At 44.4% G+C, this 21,742-nt stretch overlaps 1 protein-coding gene across 1 annotated transcript in view; it reads left to right on the forward strand.

The window, feature by feature from the left end:
* The window catches only part of ELP3 (elongator acetyltransferase complex subunit 3), an 81,970-nt gene that overhangs the window by 14,947 nt on the left and 45,281 nt on the right, over positions 1 to 21,742 (forward strand). Inside the window, exons 8-9 of the mRNA XM_082756712.1 lie at positions 12,249 to 12,410; positions 15,734 to 15,860. Of these exons, the coding sequence (XP_082612838.1) occupies positions 12,249 to 12,410; positions 15,734 to 15,860 (289 nt within the window). The remainder of the gene's footprint in view (positions 1 to 12,248; positions 12,411 to 15,733; positions 15,861 to 21,742) is intronic.

Consider the following 21,742-nt stretch of genomic DNA (forward strand, 5'->3'; position numbering starts at 1 on the left):
TCTGCATTTCTCCTGCCTGGGTGGAAAGGACGACGGCCCTAGCGGTCATGACATTGTCAGAGCTAAATAATGAATTTCAGTGCTTTTTTTTTTTTTTTTTTTTTTTTGTACGTTTTCAGCAAATTACCACTGAACACCTGCCAAAGGGAATACTTTTCTCATTTTTGCTGCTTCGCCGCTGCGCGGGTGTAATTTGGCAAGCATAACAAGTTCTCCGGTGACCTGCGCTAAAATGTTAATGCTAGGATGGGATCCCAGTGGTCAGATGGGACTGGGGGCTGGAAACCAAGCTTGATTCACAGCTTGGGCACCTGCATGAGCAGGAACTTGGTCTCTATTACACAGTTCTGGCTCAAGTCACGCTGCTGATCCGAAGGTAATGTCACAAAGGTGCATCGTGTGCTAAATAAGCTTTCTGGCTTCGTTTCCTAGGGCCTCCCTAGCACAGGCAGCATCACACCTTCCTGGGCGTTACAGAAGCGTTGCCTCGGGTGCTGTCACGTTCCAGTTTTCCAGGTGTGACGGGGATCAGACTTGCTTTGGAGCTCCGTAAGGGTGCGAGGTGGTGAGCATCTCTTGGGTCTAGCTTGGGCTTCTGCTGCCTGGAGCCGAACTCAAAACTAATCCCAAACTGATGCTCCCATGCCCTGGAGAGGTAACATGCAACTTGCACTACCTTTTCTCCTTCTTTTCAGCAGAGATTGCTTTCCAGCCCGAATTAAAATGTGCTGGTAAAATAGCGAGCTGCAGTTTATAGTTCCCTCAGCTGTGCTGTGCTTGCCTCATTGATATTATAAGCTGAGAGCCGCTGCCTTTCGACAGCACTAAATTCCCTTAAAAGAAAAGTCATTTGCTAGTAAAACGGCGGTGCAGGATGCATGCAGGCAAAATGGCAGGTTTCATTTTCATCCCCTTACGGAAAGATGTCAAGAAGTGGTTTTCCTGGGGCGGTTTTGTGAACGCAGCGCTGAGCAGAGCACGGGCTGGTTGCTGTTGAAATAATGCCTTCCTGGGATGTGTTTGCAGCTGATGTGCTGTGGGACTCTGAGCCTCCTCGTGGCCCAGCGCTTTGCAAAGGCGAGTACCCAAAAACGAGGATCTGGCAGCTGGGGGTGTCTGGGCAGCCTGAATTTGGCCTGGATTTATGGGATCGCCTGCAAGACTTTCGCCTGGTTTGCCTTCCAGGCCAGGCTGTGCGCTGCTCGGGGTTGTTGGGTTTGTAAAGTTGGTGGGAAGCACCCCTGGTGCTTCAATATCAACTGACTTGAGCCGGTTTTTGAGGCAGAATAGCTTTTTGCAAGACCTTCCTACTTGTTCCAGTGGTGGATCCTGCTCCCTTCTCCTCCCCAGGTCTTCTCTTTTTTTCCTCCTCCTGTCCCAAGCCACCTAAGACAAGCAGTCACCCTTCTTCACCTTTTCTTGCACACTCCTTTCCCTTGTTTTATCCTCTCAGTGCAAGCCAGGAGTGCCCTTTGCAGGGAGGAGGAGCCGTGGAGGGAATCCAGCAGCTCAGAGCTGAATTACTGCTCCAAAGCGTGGAGCTCGATCGCTCCTTAGAAGACCAGGAGCTCTTGGCACCTTGTGCTGCGTCGGAGCCACGACGGTGATAAATGGAGCCTGGGAAGTGTCACCAACAGGTCTCGTAGCCCGTTGCAGCGAGTGCCTTCCCAAACCTGGCCTTTTACAAGCTGAGAGAGAACAAATGCATGTAGGGGTTGTGTAGCACTCTTCTGAGAGATCATATTGGTGCTTTACATACGAGGGAGTTAGTTTGGCAAGATAAAGCAGAGCTTTTCGCTGGCAGTTTTGGCTGATGACTGCTTTTTATTAGCTCTGCTTATCATTTTATTGGGATGATCTCTTTGCTTCCTCCAAGTAGCAATCAAGCTGTTTTCCGTCCTCCAGCTAAATGTTTTCAGAAGAGCATCAGGTGGGGGCGAGATGAATTTCCTTTAATAGGCTAGAGGCAGGAACTACAAAGCAAGGTCTTCGCTGGACACTGTCTTTATGCAACGAGAGCTTTTAGGGCATTTAGCTGTCAGACGTCTGCGCAGCACCAGAAGTGGTTATTTTCCTCAATAACAGCGAGGAAGTGGTTGTTACTAAGAATATGCAACTTTCCCTAGGCCACAGTGAGTCAATATCAGAACTGAAATTGGAACTAGATTTTTTTTTAATACATCTAAGTCTCACCTAGCGCAGCCTTTCTCATCAACTGCAGCGAGAAAAGCTTCGGCTCCGGCTTAGATTTAATAAAAGAGGCTGTCACGTCATTTCTTCCTTAATTTTAGACCTAAGCATTTTTCTCCCCAGTCCCTTTTTAGCCCGTGTCTGCAACCGTGTATTGACTATTCCATGGTAAACTGCCTGTATAATTATGACTTGATTGTTGGTCAGATCGATTGGGTGACAGGCATTGAAATTGTTGTTCTTGCAAGTTTCCCTCAACTAAATTGCACCGCAAGGATGCGAGGAGCCAAGGGCACATCTTGGGCACCTCCTCATGCAGGTTTTGCTCTTTGGGCTGCGTGCGGTGGGCAGACGAGGTGCTGGCTCTTCAGTGTCCCTGCTCCGACGTCGTTTCTTGCTCCTTGTGTCGACTTCAGTACACTGGGGTGGAAAGGGAAAGGGACGTGGAGTAAAACCTGTCCTGTGGGAACAGCTGGGATCGATTGCCTGGCGGAGGTGGAATTGAACTAACGGTCAAATAAAATTGTGCCGGAATCCACGTAAGGGACAGTTAAAATTGGACTAAAATCCACTACTTTTTTGATTATATATTGTTTGGTGGAAGGATGCCAAAAAGGTAAAATTGACCAACATGGGGCTTGGTGACCCTCACGTGTGGGCATTTTTCTCACTTCAGAAGATAACCACGTGATTTGGGTAGCATGGGAAGGTTTCTTATTACTTGTAAACTATTTTCTTCAAATAGAACAGGAGCTGCTGGCACAGGAAGTCTTACCCTGTAGCGAGCCCAGATCTTCATAATGCCTTCAAGCTTCTGGTTATCTGAATCTTGTCATTCATAGCTCTTCTTTGCAGTTCTGTCTTAAGTCCTTCAGGATTCAAGGTTTCTTTTCTTTGCTTTTCTTTTTCAAGTGCTGTTAGTGGTAATCAAAGGAGGCGTAAAGGCCGTGCTAGCATCCTGGAAGCAAGGAGGGGAGTTTGGGAATAGCTGGCTGAGTGCACAGGTAGCCCACCTGTGGTTTGATCCACCTGTGGCTCATTGAACTCCCTGTCTTGGCTGCTGAAATCCAAGCTGGAATGATCAGCATGGCTTGTTGGACTAGTTACATCTTCCATATATACAATATATGTGATTTTTTTTTACTGGCATTCATATATTAGTCTGAAATTTAAATTATCTGGCTCATAGTGAAGGGAATTACGTACACTCCTCATCTGATAGATGGGGTATGGGCTTAAGAAGTGGACATTTTACAAGCAAATTACATCTTTTCTTTTTTCCAGCACCTTGGAAAAAGTTGTGGTTAGCTCTCGGTAAATACCCTGATGTGTTGGACCTCGCTGTCTTTATTAGGGTAACATTTTTTGTTGTCTTCATTTGCTAAAACAGCAAACCACCTCCTCCTTACGCAGAATGAGAGAGAGGTTCTTGTTTTCCTGGTGAAAATTTTCATCTTGGGGCAGATGGGCTCCTTTCCTCTGGCCCAGCAAAACTTCTAGGCTGTAATGGGTACCTTTGAAACATCTGACAAATGGGTGGAACTACCTGGATATCCAAAAGCGAGCTCTTCCACCAAAGCATCCTAAAAAATTATGGGATAAGATTAAAAGTCTTGCATGCATTAAGGACTGCAAGAAGTTGGGAGAGGGAACAGCTCATCAATTTTCACAACAGAGGGAAGTCATTAGCAGTGCCCCCGAGGAATCTGTGTTGGAATCTGGTAGAGGGATGCTTAAATAATCTGAAGAGGGTTGCTGACACCATTTGCTGTGGTGCTGGCTTACGTGGAGCAGTAGCAATGAGCTGCCAGCAGAGATCTGTAGAAGTCCTTCACCATGCTGAGTGGGTGGGTGGCGAGGGGCCAGGGGAAAATCAGTGCAGAGGAAGAGCAAGGTGGGTGAAAATAAAAAGTTCTCCTTATTTCCCTACAGGACAGTGAGCTCCGAGTTGGCCGATGGCGCCCAGAGACAGAATTTGGAAGTTGTAGTAGGTAACGGGGAGAAACCCAGCCTCGGTGCTCGGTTTTAGTTACAAGAGCAGCTCAGTGTGAGGGATCGTAATGAAGGGAGCGGAATGGGAAATGTTGTTGTGCTGCTGCATCGTTTGGCAATGTCTTCACAGCTTGAGCTGTGTTCAGCTCGTTTGAAAAATGAGGGAGGGAGGGAGGAAAATGAGACTGAAAACTGGGGAAAACATCGTAGAGTGATATCATAGAGGCTCTATAAAATCCTGAGAAGCAAGAAGACCATGGCCAGGTTTAAGAAAGGCAAAGAGCTAGCACAAGGGAGGAGGAGATGAGCACTCTCCTTCCCATTTAAGGCTTATTTCAGTGTTTTTTTTTCCCCATAAAGCTTCAGCTTTGAGAGAGGTAAAGCAGAGGTTGCAGCTTGGCTCTGGGTAGAGCCGTGCATCTGCGATTTTTCTTGTTTGAAACATTTCACTCTAGCATATGCTTATTCATCCTGGTATTTTCAGTTACAGCTTGCTAATAACTTGTTGCAGGGAAAAAAAAAAAATCAAACAAGCATTATCTCTCTTGCTGTTGCCTCCAACGTGATGGATGGGAGCTTGCTTACAAAATCAGCCACCGATGTTAGAAGGATCTACTGGGGTTCCTGTTCTGTGTCCTTTTTTTTTTTTTTTACCTCCTGAGGTAAGAAAAACCTTCCAGGCTTTGCTCGTGTGCCCTCTGAGGACACGGGGTGGCTTTTGAAAGAATTGTGTGTGCGTGAAGCCAGCATTGCAAGAGGAGGGCAGCTCTCACGAGCTGCAGGGAGCCTCTGGCCACCCTCCAGCCTCCCTGCCCAAGTGGAGGTCCTTTTCTCCAGCCTCCAGGCCCAAATGGAGCTCCTTTTCTCCAGTTTCCGTGCCCAAATGGACATCCTTCACCCCAACCTTCGTGCCTGGATGGAGGTCCTTCCCTCCAGCCTCCCTGCCCGGACGGAGATCCTTTGTTCCAGCCTCCCTGCCCGGAGCTCCTTCACGCACTGGTGCTCCGTGAAAGCTGTGAATGGTACAAAAATAAACCACGCAACCCCCCTGCCCTTCCCTCAGAGCCAATACCGTTCCCTCCCCTTCGTTAGAGCCAGGCGGTTAATTACTCCGTGCAAACAGCCCTGCTCGGGGTGGGTCTGCAGTGCCTTAACGTGGCTGCGCTGCCTCTGCTCGTGCTGAGCTTTTTCTTCCGAGGGTTTTCTGATGTCAGATCCATTCATTGTGGTTGCAACTTGGTAAACAAATTAAGAAAGAGAGCAAACCAGTAAGTTCTAGGGTTTTTTGCTTCGGAACAGATGCTATTTTAAACGCAGACCCTATCCTGGATTTCGCACGGGTTGCCCAGCAGGAGGGAGCGTGTTTACGTATGAGTGAACTGTTAGTGGCATTTCGGGGGGAAAAGAAAGATTTGTTCTCACTTATCTTTTAGCAGGGATAAATACTGTTACTTTCTCAAAATTGGGAAGTTATATTTCACCCCAGAAATTACTGTGTTTTAGGTAAATGTAAGATTTCAGTACCTGAGAGCGGAGCCTTGGGGACCCGATGCTGTTAAGAAACCAAAGCGGTCTGTCACACGGTAGCGGTGATAAAGAAAACTCTGCAATGTTGTAATAAAAAGGGAGCTGCAGAAAGGCAAATAACTGGCATTTGAGCTTTCAGAAAGATCTGCTCTGGGCAATCATCAAAAATGCAACTTTTGAACCCCGTCTGGTGAGTAAGATGCCACCTGTTCTGTTTACTAGCAGGAAATTGTAGCTGTTGAATTAATTAGTGCTAGCTGCGTCTCAGAGAGCGGCGTGGTAATAAAGGACAGCTCGTAGGGATCAGGACAAAGGAGGCCGTTTATGAAACAGGTGAGGATTTGGTGCAGAAGGTGCTGGTGTGCTTTATTATCAGCAGGTTCTTCTCCAGAAAGCCAGGCTGTGACTTCTGGCATGATTTTGTATGCATAGACTTCATCGTCTGCCTTGCACCTGTGGTTTAGGGTTCCTTTTGGGCGATGCTCCTTAAATTCAAGGGCATGAGAAGTGTTTTTTTTTGGGGGGCAAGACGTCAGACTTACTTGAGATGCTGGACATTCGCAGCCGTTGTTGCTCCAAGCTAAACGTGGAGGCCAGCAGCCTTCTGCTGAGGGCTCCTTTGGTCCCTGATTCAAATTCTTCATTTCCCACCCAGCCCTCCAACGCTTTCCTCTTTCCGCCAGGCTCTGAGCACCTCTCCTGGGGCAGGATTTTGTATTTAATTTTGCTTGGAGCAGGCTGAGGGGAGAGGAGCAGCAGTGCTCATCGTTTTTCCCTTCCAGCCGAGCTGGGACTGCCAGTTGGGATGTGTAAGAGTTCAGAGCACCATATTGGGTGGAAATCTCTGCTGCTGGGCAATGCATGAGCAACAATGCTGATCAAGAAATATGAGCAACATCAATATTTACTCCACCTTAAGGTTTTATCTGGCTTTTGAAGTGACATTGAAATGTCCTGGAAGCACCTTTTTGGGGGACTGTTGGGCTGGATGAGTTGCTCCGCATTCCTCCCTTCCTTCCCTATAGGCAGGTACACCTAAAAACGTCTTGCTCTTGGTGATTGTTTCTCTTTGCTGCTGCCCTTGAACAGTTTCTGCTGCTCTTTGTGTCTTTTTTCTGCTCTTTCGCTTCTGTTTACCTCCTCTTTATGTAGTCTACTTCAAAATCTGTAAAGCAGATGAATGGTTTGAAGGCATGCGGTGACCACGCTGTGTTAACTCGCTTGATTCTTACACCTTTTCTTTTCTGAGCTTCCTGGGACAAGGCAAGTCTTCTTGCATGGCCTGGCATCCTGCCGCCGATCCCAGCCAAGGAGTTTGAGTGCTGCTGTAGGATGGCTTGTAAGTAATTGATTCTTTGATTTTCGAGTCCCTGAGCTGATGAGGCTTTTGTCTCTAGACCAGAGTTGAAATGAGAGAGAGCAGAGGCTTTGTTAAAGGAGGTTTTCTTATGTGCCATCTGTTTTTTCTCTAAATGAGAAAGGACCTGCAAGCCTATGTGAAACTGCTGTGTCTGCTGGAGAGAGAGGTGCTTTTTTTTGATCTAAAATCCCTTCTTATTTAAGAGGCAGATTCTGATTTGAAGGTCTGTTTTATGTACCGGCTTTCTCTGCAAATTCACTCAATTATTTCCAATGATTAAAATTAATAGTCTTTCTGGTGCCCCATCTTGGTTCAGACTGTTCTGTAATCATGCAGAAAACTGACTTTATACTAGCTATGTCTGTGCTAATCGTAAGGTTTGTTTGGATCTCATTTGCTTCATTTGTGTGGCTTAGCATCTCTTTCATTTGTGTAATTCATCTCTGTGGTTAGTCTGTTATTAAATTTGCCCCACTGTCATCTTGTGCTGTGTACTTATCTTGATTTCTGATTGTTCTTAGAGCGTGACAGATTTGGGATTCTTATTTGGGATTCCTCAGCTCTGCTGTACTGCAGATAAAAACCAATAAGTTTTCAGGTGTACCTGTCTGTAGGGAAGGAAGGGAGGGATGCAGACCCACTCACCAACCCAACAGCCCCCCAAAAGGTGCCTCCAGGACATTCCAACGTGACTTCAAAAGCCAAAGAAAAGCTTGAAGGTGGAGCACCAAGACTGTTTCATGGAAAGAGGTGAAATTCCGTAAGGTGTCTGTTGTTGCTCGAGAAGATAAAATCCATTTCCACCCTCAGATTCTGGAAGAAATCCAGATCACAAACATTAACACCAGAATGAACCTGCAGACCTGGTCGACGTGTACATACAAGACCATCCTGGGTGCAATTTTCAGCTTGTTGGGCTCGTCTCATTTTTCAGGACTTTCTGTGTTTTACTCTTGGTCTTCGGTTAATAATAGTTTTGTTTCCTTAGTCATCAGCAAGGTCATCTTAACCTCTTGTGACCAAATATCCTGCAGTCACTCTTTTCAGAGCTACAGCTATCTGCTTTCAGCCTGTCTGCCTGCTTGGATAGCGTCTGTTCCCTCTTAATGTGTGCCTTGGCTAGCGTGCCATTCCTGCAGGATATGTGGCTAGAAGTCTGTTATTTTTAAAGATTAAGGAAAGTCAAATCCATCATTTCCATTATCACGATAAGTTACTGGATCCTGTTAGCGAGCTTACGGGGTTTTGGAAAAGTTGAGCGCAACGTGCTTAAACTTCTCCAAGAGATTTGGCTTGAGTGAGATATTTTGACATTCAAATAGAGACTAGAACAACATGTCACTCATTACATTGATTTTCAAAACAGACATTGCAGAAAATTATTGTCATTGACCTGAATGGTTTCTAATAGGATTCTGTTGTTTTTGCCTCTGGGCCTTGTGGTTAATATTTGTGTTAAAATAGTAATTTCTGAGGGTTGGCAGATGCTATCAGTATCGGAGATGGGCAAAGAAGGGATTCATCTGTGTTCCATAGTATATTGTATATGAGCAAGTTGGGGGCTTTGTTATGGGGAAAAATAAAGCTGTTTTTCTAGGAATGGTGCAGGATTCTATTCCGAGAAGCAGCGAAATCTCTAGAAAAGATTAAGGAGTTAAGTCACATTATCATGAGCTTTCGGTATGATTCAGCAGCCAAATTACCCTTGACTGTATAAATAGTGGAAAATTGGATAGGAATAGGCAAATCATATTCCATCTGGATTTAGTACTGGTGTGTCTGCAAAGTTCTGTGGCTGTTTTTGATATCAAAGGCAACAAGAAGAATGCTTAAAAAACTGAGATAGTCCTGAGAAAAGGCAAAAAAATAAAAGTATGGTTTAATCCTTGCAGCTAATGAACGATGTACAAAACTCCTTCAATGTTGTCTGACACCCTGATACCTGCAGTGTGGTGGAGCACGATTAATTTGGGGGGTTTCTGTATGGCATTATGGGGTACCCAGGAGGGATACAAGCAGGCAGGGGGGACATGAGTAAAGCTGAGCTGGAGCTGAAACTCCAAGGGGTTGTAGAGCAACAAGAAGGACTTCACTTCCATGGGTACCTTGGCAGCAATGAAGGACCAGTGTGGGTCTGCTGCTGGTGGAGGCAGGCAGCTCCATGGTGAAAGACCCAGGAAGAGGTAGGCAATAAGCAAAGTCAGTCTTGAAATAGCTAATCCACTGCAAATTATTACAGAAGTCATTGCTTAATAATAAAAACTAAAAAAATACGACTTGAGATCCACAAATCAGGATTAGATTTCAAAGATATACTTTAAAAAAAAAAAGCTTTCTCCACTCAAAAAATAAATAAAGTATTAGTCAAGTATGTATCAGTTTGTCATTTCTTTTTCTCTGTTGGCTGGTAAACATTTGTCTCATATCCTGACAGTGTTTTGAAATAAGAAATACTGCCATTCTGATTTAAAAAAAAAATCAGTCTCTGTCTCAATGTAAATCCAACGTGTAGTAGGTAACCTTCTAAATAGTATTTTCTGCCTTTTTCAGGCCCTCGAGCTCTCTTTTGTAGCTCACCGTTGATCCTTTCTGTGACAGCCTGGCCGGCAGTGGAGGTGCTGGCCATGTATAGGGAAACGGTGAGCTTAAAAGTTAAATACTGGCAGATTTCATCTTCTAAAAATGAAAAAAAATAATCTTAGTCGTGTAATGTAGCTGTATGCTGCAAAATAATAATAGCTGTAGTTTTTATGGGTACTGATTGATTGCTCCTTCCATACAATGCCAGGTTACATAAATCTAGTAAAGATTTTAATCGATGTCCACTCCTGGTGCTCTCTGTTTGCCTTCTTAATTTGTGATCTTACCATTTGTGCCTTCCCTTAGTTTTAGGATTGCATTTCAAGCGGAATAGAGCCGCTCTTTTTGCAAATGGAAAAAATGATGAATATCCAAACGAGCGTTTCAAGTTCAAAAGTCACGAAAAGGGAGAAGAAAAGTCAAAGTTTTTCTCTTCTACTCAGGAAATGATAAAAACGTCTTGCCAGAAGTGCCTTTGGTGGATGGCTGACGATCACATGCTTCTTTCTCTTTCCCAGTTAGTAGAAGGAAGTTTGTAGGCTTAATTAAACGTGGACCACTCAATTCTAGCTTTTATGTAAATAAAGCCAAGTGTGAGGCTGTGCTGTGTCTTACCACAATAATAAAACATAGTTAAGACACACATCTCTTCCAGATTGAGTTGGACAAGAGAATTTTACCAGCCCTGGCACCATACTGAAGCCCTGTCGGTGCCCTCAGTAGGTATTACAGTTTTGGGGTCTGCCGGCGTTCGTTAGATTCAGCATTTTATAACTCAGCTATCAATTTGCTCCAGGGGGGGAAATATAATTACTTTTGTCTCCCCTCTGTATTTCCAGCCATGATTGCAGGTGCTTAATACAAGCACGTCCCCTCTGGCACGATGGTTGAGTTATCCGGTGACTTATTTTTTTTTTTTTTCCCCTTAGCTGAAATTTCTCGTTTTAATTCGTGCAAAACACGGCGTCTTTTAAAAGTGAGCATATTTTTAGGCTGATGTTAATGAATCGCACATTGGCAGTGTTTTTGCTTGGCACGATAAACAATTGTTCTGTTAGTCTGTCAGATCAGTGAGCCACAAACTCTGAAATGTTTTATGTTGTTGTTTTTGTTTTTTTTTTTAAAAAAGATGCTTATTTTGACAGCCATTATAGTCTACCCCCCCAATATCCCATGCTGTATCGGTTTGAATGGAATTTTTGCCCATGAGTCTGAATCTACCTGCCTTTTTTGCTTTCTTTTAATTCTTTTTTGGTCAAATTGGACCTCTGCCATGCTAAAAGTTAGACTCTCCGGAGCTTTCATTTGACTCAGAAGTCTCCAGCATCCAGTGTGCCAGAACTCAGGTGACGAATCCTTACAAAATACCTAATAAAGAGCTGAAGTTAGTCATCCTGGTGGCTTTTGGTGTGCAATGCTCTTGCAGGTATCGGCGTAACGTCTCTCTCTTACTCAAGGTGTCCTCTTTTCAGCAACATTTAATATGAATACCGAGATCTCCATCGTCGGGGAGCATTAAAGAGAGCGATGCTCTTCTCGGAGGGTAGCCGTTAAACCTGCCCACATCACACTTTGGGAACTCTCCAGGTTACCTCCGCAGTTTCAGATGGCTTCAGAAGAGGAAGTTTCATTCTTCTTGCTGTAAATCTCCTGCCCTGCGCTGCAGTCCTCTTACACAACCACCACATTCTGCAGGAGAGGTGGCTACTGGAGGGGGGAGGCAGGTGAAATGGTTCCTAAATGGAAATGAATATCGTCTCTGCTGGTGGTGTAGGAGTTCGTCTTGATTTATGGTTTCCTGTTGTGAACTTTGGTTCAAGGCAGCTTTGGATTCCTTTTTCTTTTGTTTTACTCCCTCGTAGGTCAATAACTTACCATTTGTCATCAGCAGAGGATTTTTACGCTGGCTGGAACAATTAAGTCTCTGGTAGACGTCCAGTGATAAATGGGGGTGAGGAGGGAAAAAGGCTACCAGTGAGTTCTGTTTCAGCGTTAGACTCAATGAAGCTGAGAGCCTGCGACTGGCTCAGAAAGGCGATGATTTGTGTAGTTTTTCATGGCTTGGATGTTTTCAGAGCATGGCTGGCTCTCGTCCTAATCCCTGAGGTCTATCAGTGTGCCGTAGGAATTGAACAAAAATGTCCCGACTGTACCAAAATCCCCCTGACGTGAGATCCTCTGTGGTTCTAAGTGGGAACGAGTGCTCAGACTATCCTTGCTCCATCCCCAAAAGCAAACCCAGTTCTCATCTCCTACTCAGACTTCCCCTTTTGCTGGGGTGATGCTGAGTATATTGAAGGCTCACTCTCTTCTGCGAGCATCTACCGAGCTGACGATGTTTAAAACTGCCCTGCAAGGCTGTACCATGGTCAGCTCTTGTGCACAGCAAACCCCAGCCCTTTCCTACCACGTATATTTGTGTGTTTCAGGCACGTGTTGGAGTAACACAGCAGCCAGATCCCCCTGGCTGCTTGGGATCTTTGTTTTTTTAACCCAAATTTTAATTCTGGTGGAGACCACAAAGAAGGAAGACGCCGGAAACTTCTCAGGTCACCTGCGACAGCTTCACGCTTTTGATAGAGGATGCTTTTTGTTGCAGGTACTCGGAACGAAGCCTGACAAAATGCATCGGGATAACAATAGAGACCCGGCCCGATTACTGCCTGAAGCGGCATCTCAGTGACATGCTGTCCTACGGCTGCACGAGGCTGGAGATCGGCGTGCAGAGCGTCTACGAGGACGTGGCCAGGGACACCAACAGGTGAGGAGAGACATTCGATGCACATGGGATGGTTTTTGAAATGTTTCAGAACAGCAGCTCTGTTTGAACACCCATTTAAGATCAAATATTGAAGCATTTGGCTCGTTGCCTCACTCGTGAGGCCATATGTCTGTTAAGAAAGAGTAATAAACTGCAGCGGCTTCATGGAATTCGTTGTGGGGTTGTGTAGACCGTGTTACAACAAAATGGAGTTATTTGTGATATTATAAACTCGGGGTCTTTTCCTGCATTGTACATTTCTCTCCTTTTGTTGTTGCTGTTGCTTCATAAATAAATGCATTATTGTGAAGTGGAGAATGTGCCCGGAGAGAACTTGTAATTCTCATCCTACATAATTCACAATCTTTAGTCTGGAGCAGATACAGTGCAGCGTAATCTATGGGAGGCTCTGTGCCAGCAAACAGCCTGCTCTCTGCACCACACACCTTACTCTGCTGAGCACGGGAGAGGAGAGAGGACGATGGCAAGTACGGGGGGTGAGGCACAGAAACGGCACCTGTTGATGGATTAACCCCAGTCACTCTGTGGTTACAACACGTCTCCGGGTGGCAAAATAGGTTCAGAAGAAGCCTGTGATTTATTCCTTGTCATCTTGGACCTGTGGCCAAAAGCACAGCTGTCCTACGTAGGAGAGTGTGCAATACATTGTTCATCCCATCCCTTGCAGGCAGGAAAGCTAATCTTTTTCTTTCATTGTATTTCGCTTTTTTTTTTTTTTCCCTGATAATTCTGATGATATTTTGAGAGAAGTGATTCTTCTCCTGATCATTTGTTCACATCTGACGTTTGTACAACTTGCCGTCGTTCTTATTGCATATTCCAGTCACCGACCACAGACATTTAATAACCATAATCATAGATAATGGCAGAAGCAGTATGGTTCAATAAGCAAAACGCATTTTTGTTAATACCTACCTTAAAGGCAGTAGTGCAAAACTGAAAATGTTGGACATTTTCTTTTAGAGGCTTAAAGGAAGAATCCCAAATGAGTTTCTTCCTGCGGGTTGAGCTGTAGTTTTGCTTGTGCGTGGAAGCTCAGGACGTCACTACTATGAAACAGGCAGGCTACTGCACTGGAAAAGCCATTTATTGAGTAGTCCACAAGCAGACAGATCACATTGATAGGTGATATTTTTCCTCCTCTAGATGTCAGAGCTTTCCAAAGGAAAAGATCCATCCTGAGCTAGATCTTACTTTTCGGCTAGTTGTATTCACCAACGGTTACTTCTGCCCCACATTGTGAATTTAACAAATCATTTCTTTTCGGCTTTAAAAATCCTTTTTTTTTTTTTTTTTTTTTTACAAGTTCCTTTTCAAAGGTGCCCTACCCTGAAGTGGAACTGTAAAGCTCCACTTAGCTCTCGCCGCAGTCGTCTTCGGGTTTCCTGCGGTTTGTGTGTGAGATCAGAGCTGGTGCCATAAATCATTCAGAGCCACGTGTCACTTCTGGCTTGTGAATTTGCTAATGAACCCTTGATTTCCTGCTGATGAATCAGAAGAAGAATGAAGTAGTGTATTACTGACTGTTTCACTCAGAACTAGCCCTGTGTGGAATTGTATTTTTGAAGGTTTTTGACATGCTCAAAGCTGCTTGCAGAATTCCTAAAAGGCTTTGCTGCGGGCTCTCACAGCAGAGACAGTGCAGGCTCTTGGTTCATGTGCCTGACTCCAACATTTCCGAACAAAGAAGTGGAATATAGTTTTCGAGAAGAGTGATTCAAGTTTTCTTTTTCTTCTGAAATGACCTCATTTTGCTTCTGTTCTCCTGCTTTGTGGGGGATGTGTTTGGCTTTAAACTTTTAATATTTTGCTTGTAGCAAAATGTCAGATTACAACCAATTAGGCTAACTGTTTGGAAATTACTTTCTATTATGTTCCATAAGTCATTAGTGAGGGTTTTGAGTGCTTTGGGTGGCTGTGAGGCAGAAAAATATTCAAGAACAGATCTAGGCATCAAATAATCAAGTTATTGATGCAGCTCAGATTCCACTTCTAATAAGAAAATAATTTTTATTTATGAAGCAAGTCTCCCATTTACTCCCCTCCGGCTACTCAAGGTCTTGAGTAATACCGTCCTTGAACAGTCTCAGAAAAACACCATAATACTTCTGGAAAAAAAAAATCATTAATAAAACTATAGTTGTAAAAATACAGGTGGGGGTTTAACAGAGGCAGAATCTACCAGTGGAGAGAGAGGGAAAGGTCCTTAAGAAAAGGGAAGTGGCTGTTTGTTTGGCTAACATCGGGTCTCGGCAGAAGGCAGGCGTTTGTGGAGATGCCCAGATGGCATCAATTTTTCATCCAGAAGCCTCTCGAGGAGAGGAAGAGCCGCCCTGCTGAGCGGATCTGTTGGCAAGGAATTCCAAGAGGCAGGGTGAAGTGGTAGGCGAGCGCACTGGGAAGACGACGGCGGATGCTGACGGGGCAGAAACGGCTGCAAGTGTCAGCCAGCACCAGGAAAACCCTCACAGCTGGGAGACAGCAACAACGAGGACTTCATGGGGAGACTGATCCCATGTGATGGGCACCTCCCCGGAGCTGCTCACAGTCAGAGAGGTGGCTGCTGCGGAGGCAGAGGAAGGCTCCCGAAGCGTGGAGGATGGAGAGGTTTGCTCGAGGCTGATGAGGGAGGTGTGATTCAGCCTTTGCCCCTGCAGCCCTGCAGGCTCCCACTCTCTGCGAGCTCCCGCAGAGCGAGCCTGAGTTGGTGTGGTTTGATGGCTGGGAAGAACATCAAATCCTTCCCGAGTCCCAGTTTGGTCTGTGTCTTGGAGGTTTGACACCTCAGAACCTGAGAATTGTTCCTTTTGCTCTAAAGGGAGCACTTGAGAGTTCAGCAAGCCTTTTGCAAGGATGATTTTCTAACTAGCTGGTTCTACGTAGCCCCCATCCTTCTCCTTTTCTGTTGCTTTTGTTTCTGGCCATAGTTTATTTTGATTATACAGAGTCTTCAGTGCCATGTCTCCTAGCTTGTGCTGTGACATCTCCTTTACAAACAGTATTTCAGCAGCTTTTGGAAGTTTCTCGGGCTGGGGTTTGGAAAGCTGTACTCTTGGGGTGGTTCACCTGCTGCAGAAGCAGCAAACCTGACTCCTGTTAGACACTGGCTTAGTTTACCGTACTAGCAGCCACATTTCAAGTCTTGAATGGTGATAAACTGATAATAAAACACAACCCTGCTCGTTTCCTGGAAAATTATGAGTTAAATATACCTAAATGTGTTTTTTTTTTTTTTTTCTGTGTGACCTGGGTTGCCTATCCTGAGTGTCCGGGGCTCTAAATCTCTCCTTTTCTCTTCCCAGAGGTCACACCGTGAAGGCTGTGTGCGAGTCGTTTCACCTAGCCAAGGATGCTGGCTTCAAAGTGGTGGCACACATGATGCCCGACTTACCAAACATGGGGCTCGAAAGGGACACGGACCAGTTTGTTGTGAGTATGGCTGAGGCTCACCAGGAGTTTCTGGTTCCTTCCAGCTTTTCCATCTCGTTCTGCCTCCCTTTCTTAGCTCAGCTATTAGTTAGGATCTGGGCCGGAATTATTTCTTAAGGACAAACAATTTAACATTCATTTTTGAAGGTGGAGGGTAAGAAAGATTTGTTGAACTACTTCATCCAGAAAATTATATCCTTGCCTCATGAAAGACTGAGTCACTCAGGTCTCGGTGGAATATAGCTCTTCCAATGCTAACTAGGGCTCTTACTTTTTTCCAAGATGGTTTTCTTGCCTTGGCTTTACAATAGTGCATGTTTCAAAGTTTGAAGCATACCATCTCGAAGGTAATTAATTGCAAAGTAGAGTGTATAGGTGTATTATATAGCATCTCTGTTCTTGGCTCAGCGCTGCTCAATAGCTGTATCAATGATGTGGAAGAAAATATGAAATTATTTCTAGAGAAATTGAAATGAGAAATAAAGAGCAAATGGTAAACATCGTAGGGAATTAACCACTTTACCTGATAATGCAGTAGATTTTTTTTTCATGATCTCATTATTTTAAAGTCCAAGTGGGTTTTCTTTTTAAAATAGTTCAGAAATTTGCAGTCACGATGTAGGAACCATAGGTATATTTCTCTGCAAGGTCAGACTAGGTGCTTTCTGGCACTAAAAAACTATCAATGCAACAGAAAGTATTGATCAGAAGTTCAGGCAGGAACCAATGTTTTTTCCTGGTGTGCTGCAGACAGACACTTTTAGAAAGAAGCAATCCAGAATGCGGCTGTACAGTACACGGAGGAAGTTCTGAAGCAGTTTTGTGCAGATTCCTCGAGCACATCATAAGCATAGATGGCACTTAGTAAATATTATGTTGATGTGACAACGTGAGAAAGCTGGGACAAAGTGATTAGACCATGCACAGAAAAGTGAGGATGAAGTCAGTGACAACTGAAAGTGAATTCAACTCAAAATTCATCCCCCAGTCTCTGTTGCTCCTGGATTATTTTCTTATAGTGCTAGAGGAGATAAAGGGTAGGAGTGGACATCAAATTAGCTGTGTTTGCCTATAATTACTTGTGCTGCGGGGTATGGCAAAACCCGACTCAATACCTAGTGAAGTTGCAGCTGTAGTTCGGGGTTCTTTATGGGCCTGTCATTACTTGGAGTAGTATCGGGCTGGGGAGGATTTATGGTGGAAGAACAGCAATACCGACTGAAAGATTTAAAGAGCTATCCTTGGATGAGACCCAGCAGAGGGGACACAGTAAGCTCGAGCATTTGCAAGATGTAAAACCGAAGAGGGAGGAATTATTTAAGGCAGAATTTCGAGCTTCTATAGAAAGGATTATTTTATTTAATGATTCTTATTCTGTGCTGCTTATCCGTGACAAATGGCTAAGGCTTTCCCACGGTAGGATCTGGAGTTGCTTCTCTTTCAGTGCACGAGCACTCTGGAAGTACTTTTCCAGCACTGCTCAACTTCAAGTGATGCTCAGCTGCCTGCGGTGTGTGCAGGCTGCAGGGCTCCCCTGCTTGTCAGGGGAAGGGCCGTGCCCTGCTGGATTTTCTCCATTTATTACCGACAATTGTTTATTACTGACAATTGTTGCAGGAATAGAAGATGCAGAAGGTGAAGTCCTCGGGAAGAAGGGAGAAGAATATGGTGAAAAGGCTGGAATTGCAAGGGGGAGGTTAAAAGAAAGCTGGGAAAATAGAGGTTAGCCTAGAAAAGTAAGAGGAGAAAGCAGAGTAGAGAAGGTCAGCTTATCTAGAATACCTTTACAAGAGAAGTCTCAGCTTTAGGAGCTGGGAGGGCATCAGAGTTGGTGGTATGCCAGCTCTGGAACATGGCAGGAAGGAATTTGCACATTATTGATGAAGAAATCATTGATCTTAGAAAAGGAAGGGGTAAGACCAGATCAGAATTTTGGTGTGAGGGGTTGGAATCAGCCAAAAGAGTGGCTGAAGGGCAAGAGAAATGCAACGCAATGGAAAAAGAAAACCAGTTGATAGCTTAGGAGTGGGATTCAAGAATATGGAGAGGGCGATGGGGTGGCCAGCTCAAGTGACACCTCGTTAATGAGTTCAGAAATTTGAAGCGGGACTTGCAGATCAAATTAAGATTGGATGGCAGCGAGTGTGGAGGTGAGGAGCTGGAGGATGAGTAATCAGCGTGGAGGATGAAGCCCTCAAGAAGCAATGTGAATGCTGCAGAGTGAGGAGGAGAAATAGGACTTGGAGAGGTGAGCTGCTGGGGAAGAGGTGATCGGGTGCAGCAATGTGGAGAGGAATTATACCGGTGTTGGTTTAAAGAGAGGAAAGTCTGGGAAAGGAGAGGAGAAGGAACCAAAATGCACGTGTCAGAGAGGTGCACAGGGTCTGCACTCGGAGACCAGCCAGTGCACGGAGAAACCTGCCTGAAAGAGGCAGCTGCGAGGCTGATGGGCAGCTAAGTGATCGCTGTGCCTTTCAGGAGACGGAGCTGCAGGGAAGGAGAGCGGAGAGGTTGTGGATCACTCTGACACGTTTCAAGATGGAGTGGTAAACAAGAGGCATCCTTTCCATTTCCCTTCCTCCTCAGCCCTTCTCATCCCATCTGAAACGCTTTATAATTTATTTTGAAAAGATGCTTTGTCTTGAATAAGAGAGAGGAGAGGGTGAAAACAGCCGTTCGTTTTGTTTTGTTTTTCCACAGCCCTGCACTGGCAAACATGATTGAAGCGTACAGCAGGCAGCAATTCCTCCTTTCTGGGGATTCAGCTAGACAGCACACTCTCTGTTTCCTACCCAAAATTTTCTATCCTAGCTTTGAGTTGTTAGAAACAACTTAGATGGCGTGCTGTGTCAATGTTAGTCCGTGCTAGTAAATATTTAGACACTTCTATTGCATAAAACTAATGTGAGAACAAAGAGAGGAACCAAGAGGAGAGCATCTGTTGTGTTCTTGCAACAGTACCAAGCTGTTCACGAGGAGGAGGAGTGCTCTTTCACACAGTTTGCGGCTCTTTAGTCTCCTAATTCACACAAATGTGTATCTTGCTATGAGCTACCTCTGACTTTTTGGGGACAGACACCTGCGCCTTATCAGGGAGCCTTATAGATCTTATAGATTTTTTGCTTCTCCTTTTTTTTTTTGCTTGAGTTCTAAATAAGCTCAGAGAAAATAAATTGCTGCGATGCTAACTTCCTTTCTAGCCGTGCACTTTTCAGACCAGGGAAGGGTAGGACAAAAAAGGAACCCAGATGACTTTAGGAGGAGGTCTAAACACTGCCTCCATTACCAGTTGATAGATTAAATGTGGAGCTTTCTCCTGGGAAGATAATAACTTGCTGATTGTGCTGACTGCGTACTAAAAATACTGGGTGCTTCTTCAAATTGAACAGGTAATTATGGTTTCAAGAGTAACATTGCTTCTGTCCCTCATGACCTATTGATTTTGAAGTGTTACCTGCTTCTTCCATCCAGCAGCTACGATGCCCATCGGTCCCTCTTGTGCAGGCATCTTTGTGTTTTCAAAGTTTTGCGTGTGTTTAGCAACTGTACTCCTGGAAAGTGTTTTAATAATTATTCAAAAGCGTTAATTTATTGATAGGAGTCAATGTATTAGATACACCTTTTATTATAGGTAGATATTCTCTCTTTTACAGTGAGGTGGAGGTGGCTGCCTTTCTGTCTGCCTTCAGTATAAAGATCACTACAGCTCCTTTTTTTAACTAGAGGGGTTGTACTGCTTCTGTGTACCAGTTATGTTCTGCTTCTTTGCCCTTCTTCCCCCAGCATGCCCCATTTTCCCATTACTCCAGCTGCTTTTTGTGGCCTCGGAGGATTTCCTTTCTCCTTCAGGTCTTTTCACCCCATTCCAAAGACGGCAACACGCTGCAGGAGGGAGCATCCTCGGCTCGCGTCCTCGTGTCAGGTGGCGTGCACACATGCACACGCATGCACTCTGCTGCTTCGAGCTAGCAAACGCGAGCAGAGCCGATAAGCCCGCTTTGCAGTGCCTCACGTAGCAGGTGGTCGGAGAAAATAATTAGAATAATAGCTAGAATAAATCAAGGGCTCAGCGGGAATAATGGAATTGTTACCAGAGCAGACACCTCATTCTGTGGAACGCGATAAACACTCAGCTTTGCTGTTGTAGCACGAGAGGGATGAGGTGACTCTAGGGGTAAATGGTTGGGAGGATTCATGAATCACACTTGCCAACGGGGCTACCAAGCAGAACTTTGGATTTAAGCAAAAAGTTTAGGAGGCTAAAGAATTCCCAGGATGCTGTTGCTAATTCCTCATTCTGTTTCTGCAGAGTCACTGAGTGGTAATAGTGTCATCGACAAGCTGGATCTCTTCTGGTATCAATACTAAGCTAGTAACATTTATTAATGGAGAAGGCATGGCTGTTTGCTCTGTTTTTTTAGTGGTCTTTTCCTGTTCATGGTTTACCCTTGTGGTTCATTTTGGTCCTTCAGAAGGGATGTCTGTAAGCCCGCCTCAAGTGACTTAAAGACCCTGTGTAGATGAAATAAATTGGGGAAACAGAGAAAAGGAAAAGGAACAGGGAGATGGGCCAGAAAATTACAAGTTGGGAAGGGTCAAGTGTGGGAAGGGTCAGAGAAAGCGTCATAGCAAGTCTTTGGCAGAAACTTCCTTTTCCTCGAGAAGAGCTGTAGGGAGGTTTTCTGGCCTCATCATTTCCATCTGAAGTCTCATATAAATAAAAAGCTGACGGGAAAAGCATAGGCAGGACCATTTACTAGTCTGTGTTGGAGACAAGTATCAGACTGAGGAGATTTGGTTCAATTCATTAGAGCCATTCTCACGATTTTTAAATAGAATGCCACCGCTGAATTATTTTAGTCTGGTAGAAAATTCCTTTTCTTACAGTCACGTGTCAGGCTGTATTTTTTTTCTCCTGAAGGAATGGCTAAATAAGCATTTCTCAGAAATAGACTAATTTTAGTGAAATGCCTGATGCATCCAAGCTTAAGTTAAGCAGAGGACTACAGCTTTATTTTGGCGTGTGAACAGCAGAGAGAAATACAGTGGTCAAGTAAAGCAACAGGTAATATGACTGTTTCTCTGATGTATTTGGTGTTGTAAAACTTTAAATACTGTTGTATCACCTTTAGCTGTAAATAAGGAGATAGTTTTCCGGAGGGCTCTCATTTTTATTAAGGAGTTGAAATTCATAATGAAGGTAATTTATTACAGCGCTATCAGGAGCTTTTAATAAATGTAATAAAAGATGCTTAAACTGCTGATCTCCATTGATTTTTGTACTCTTTGGGGAAGACAATTATCTCTGTTTTTAAATCTCTCTCTGAAATGTTTAGTGGGGTAAATGATTTTCCTTTCAGTTCCCATTGAAGGTCTCATTGAAACACTATTATTGGCAGGTAGCCAGCATTACCTCTGAATTTTTTTTATTTTTTTATTTTTTTTTTTCCACGGGCACATTTATAGAAACAGATTAGGCAGTGCTTAATGATCAGTCCTTCTGAAACAGTTAGGAGAGCTTCTCTTGGAGACTTCCTAAATGTTCGAGCTAAAAAGCTCTTCAGTTCGCAAACAATTATAGTTTCATGAACTGTGGCCAACGCCATGGTAATTTTTTATGTTAATGGGAATCGTGGTAGTAAGGAGTGTGCTATTTTTGGAAACTATTTTCACAGATAATTGCACTCATATTTCTGGGGATAAAATGTCTAGATAAAGGCCCGGTTTGTGCCCACTGCTGCAGATGGTCAAATTGCGTGCACAAAGCCTCTCTCCCTTTCCAGTGTCTGTGTGGAACCAACTTTTATTTGCTCACTGGGTGTGTTTGCAGCAGCTCCGGGTAGGTTTCCTACAAAGCACAGCAGATTTCTCTCTTTGTGCAA

The sequence above is a fragment of the Aythya marila genome (assembly GCF_965140915.1).
Source record: "Aythya marila genome assembly, chromosome: 3".
NCBI lineage: Eukaryota > Metazoa > Chordata > Aves > Anseriformes > Anatidae > Aythya > Aythya marila.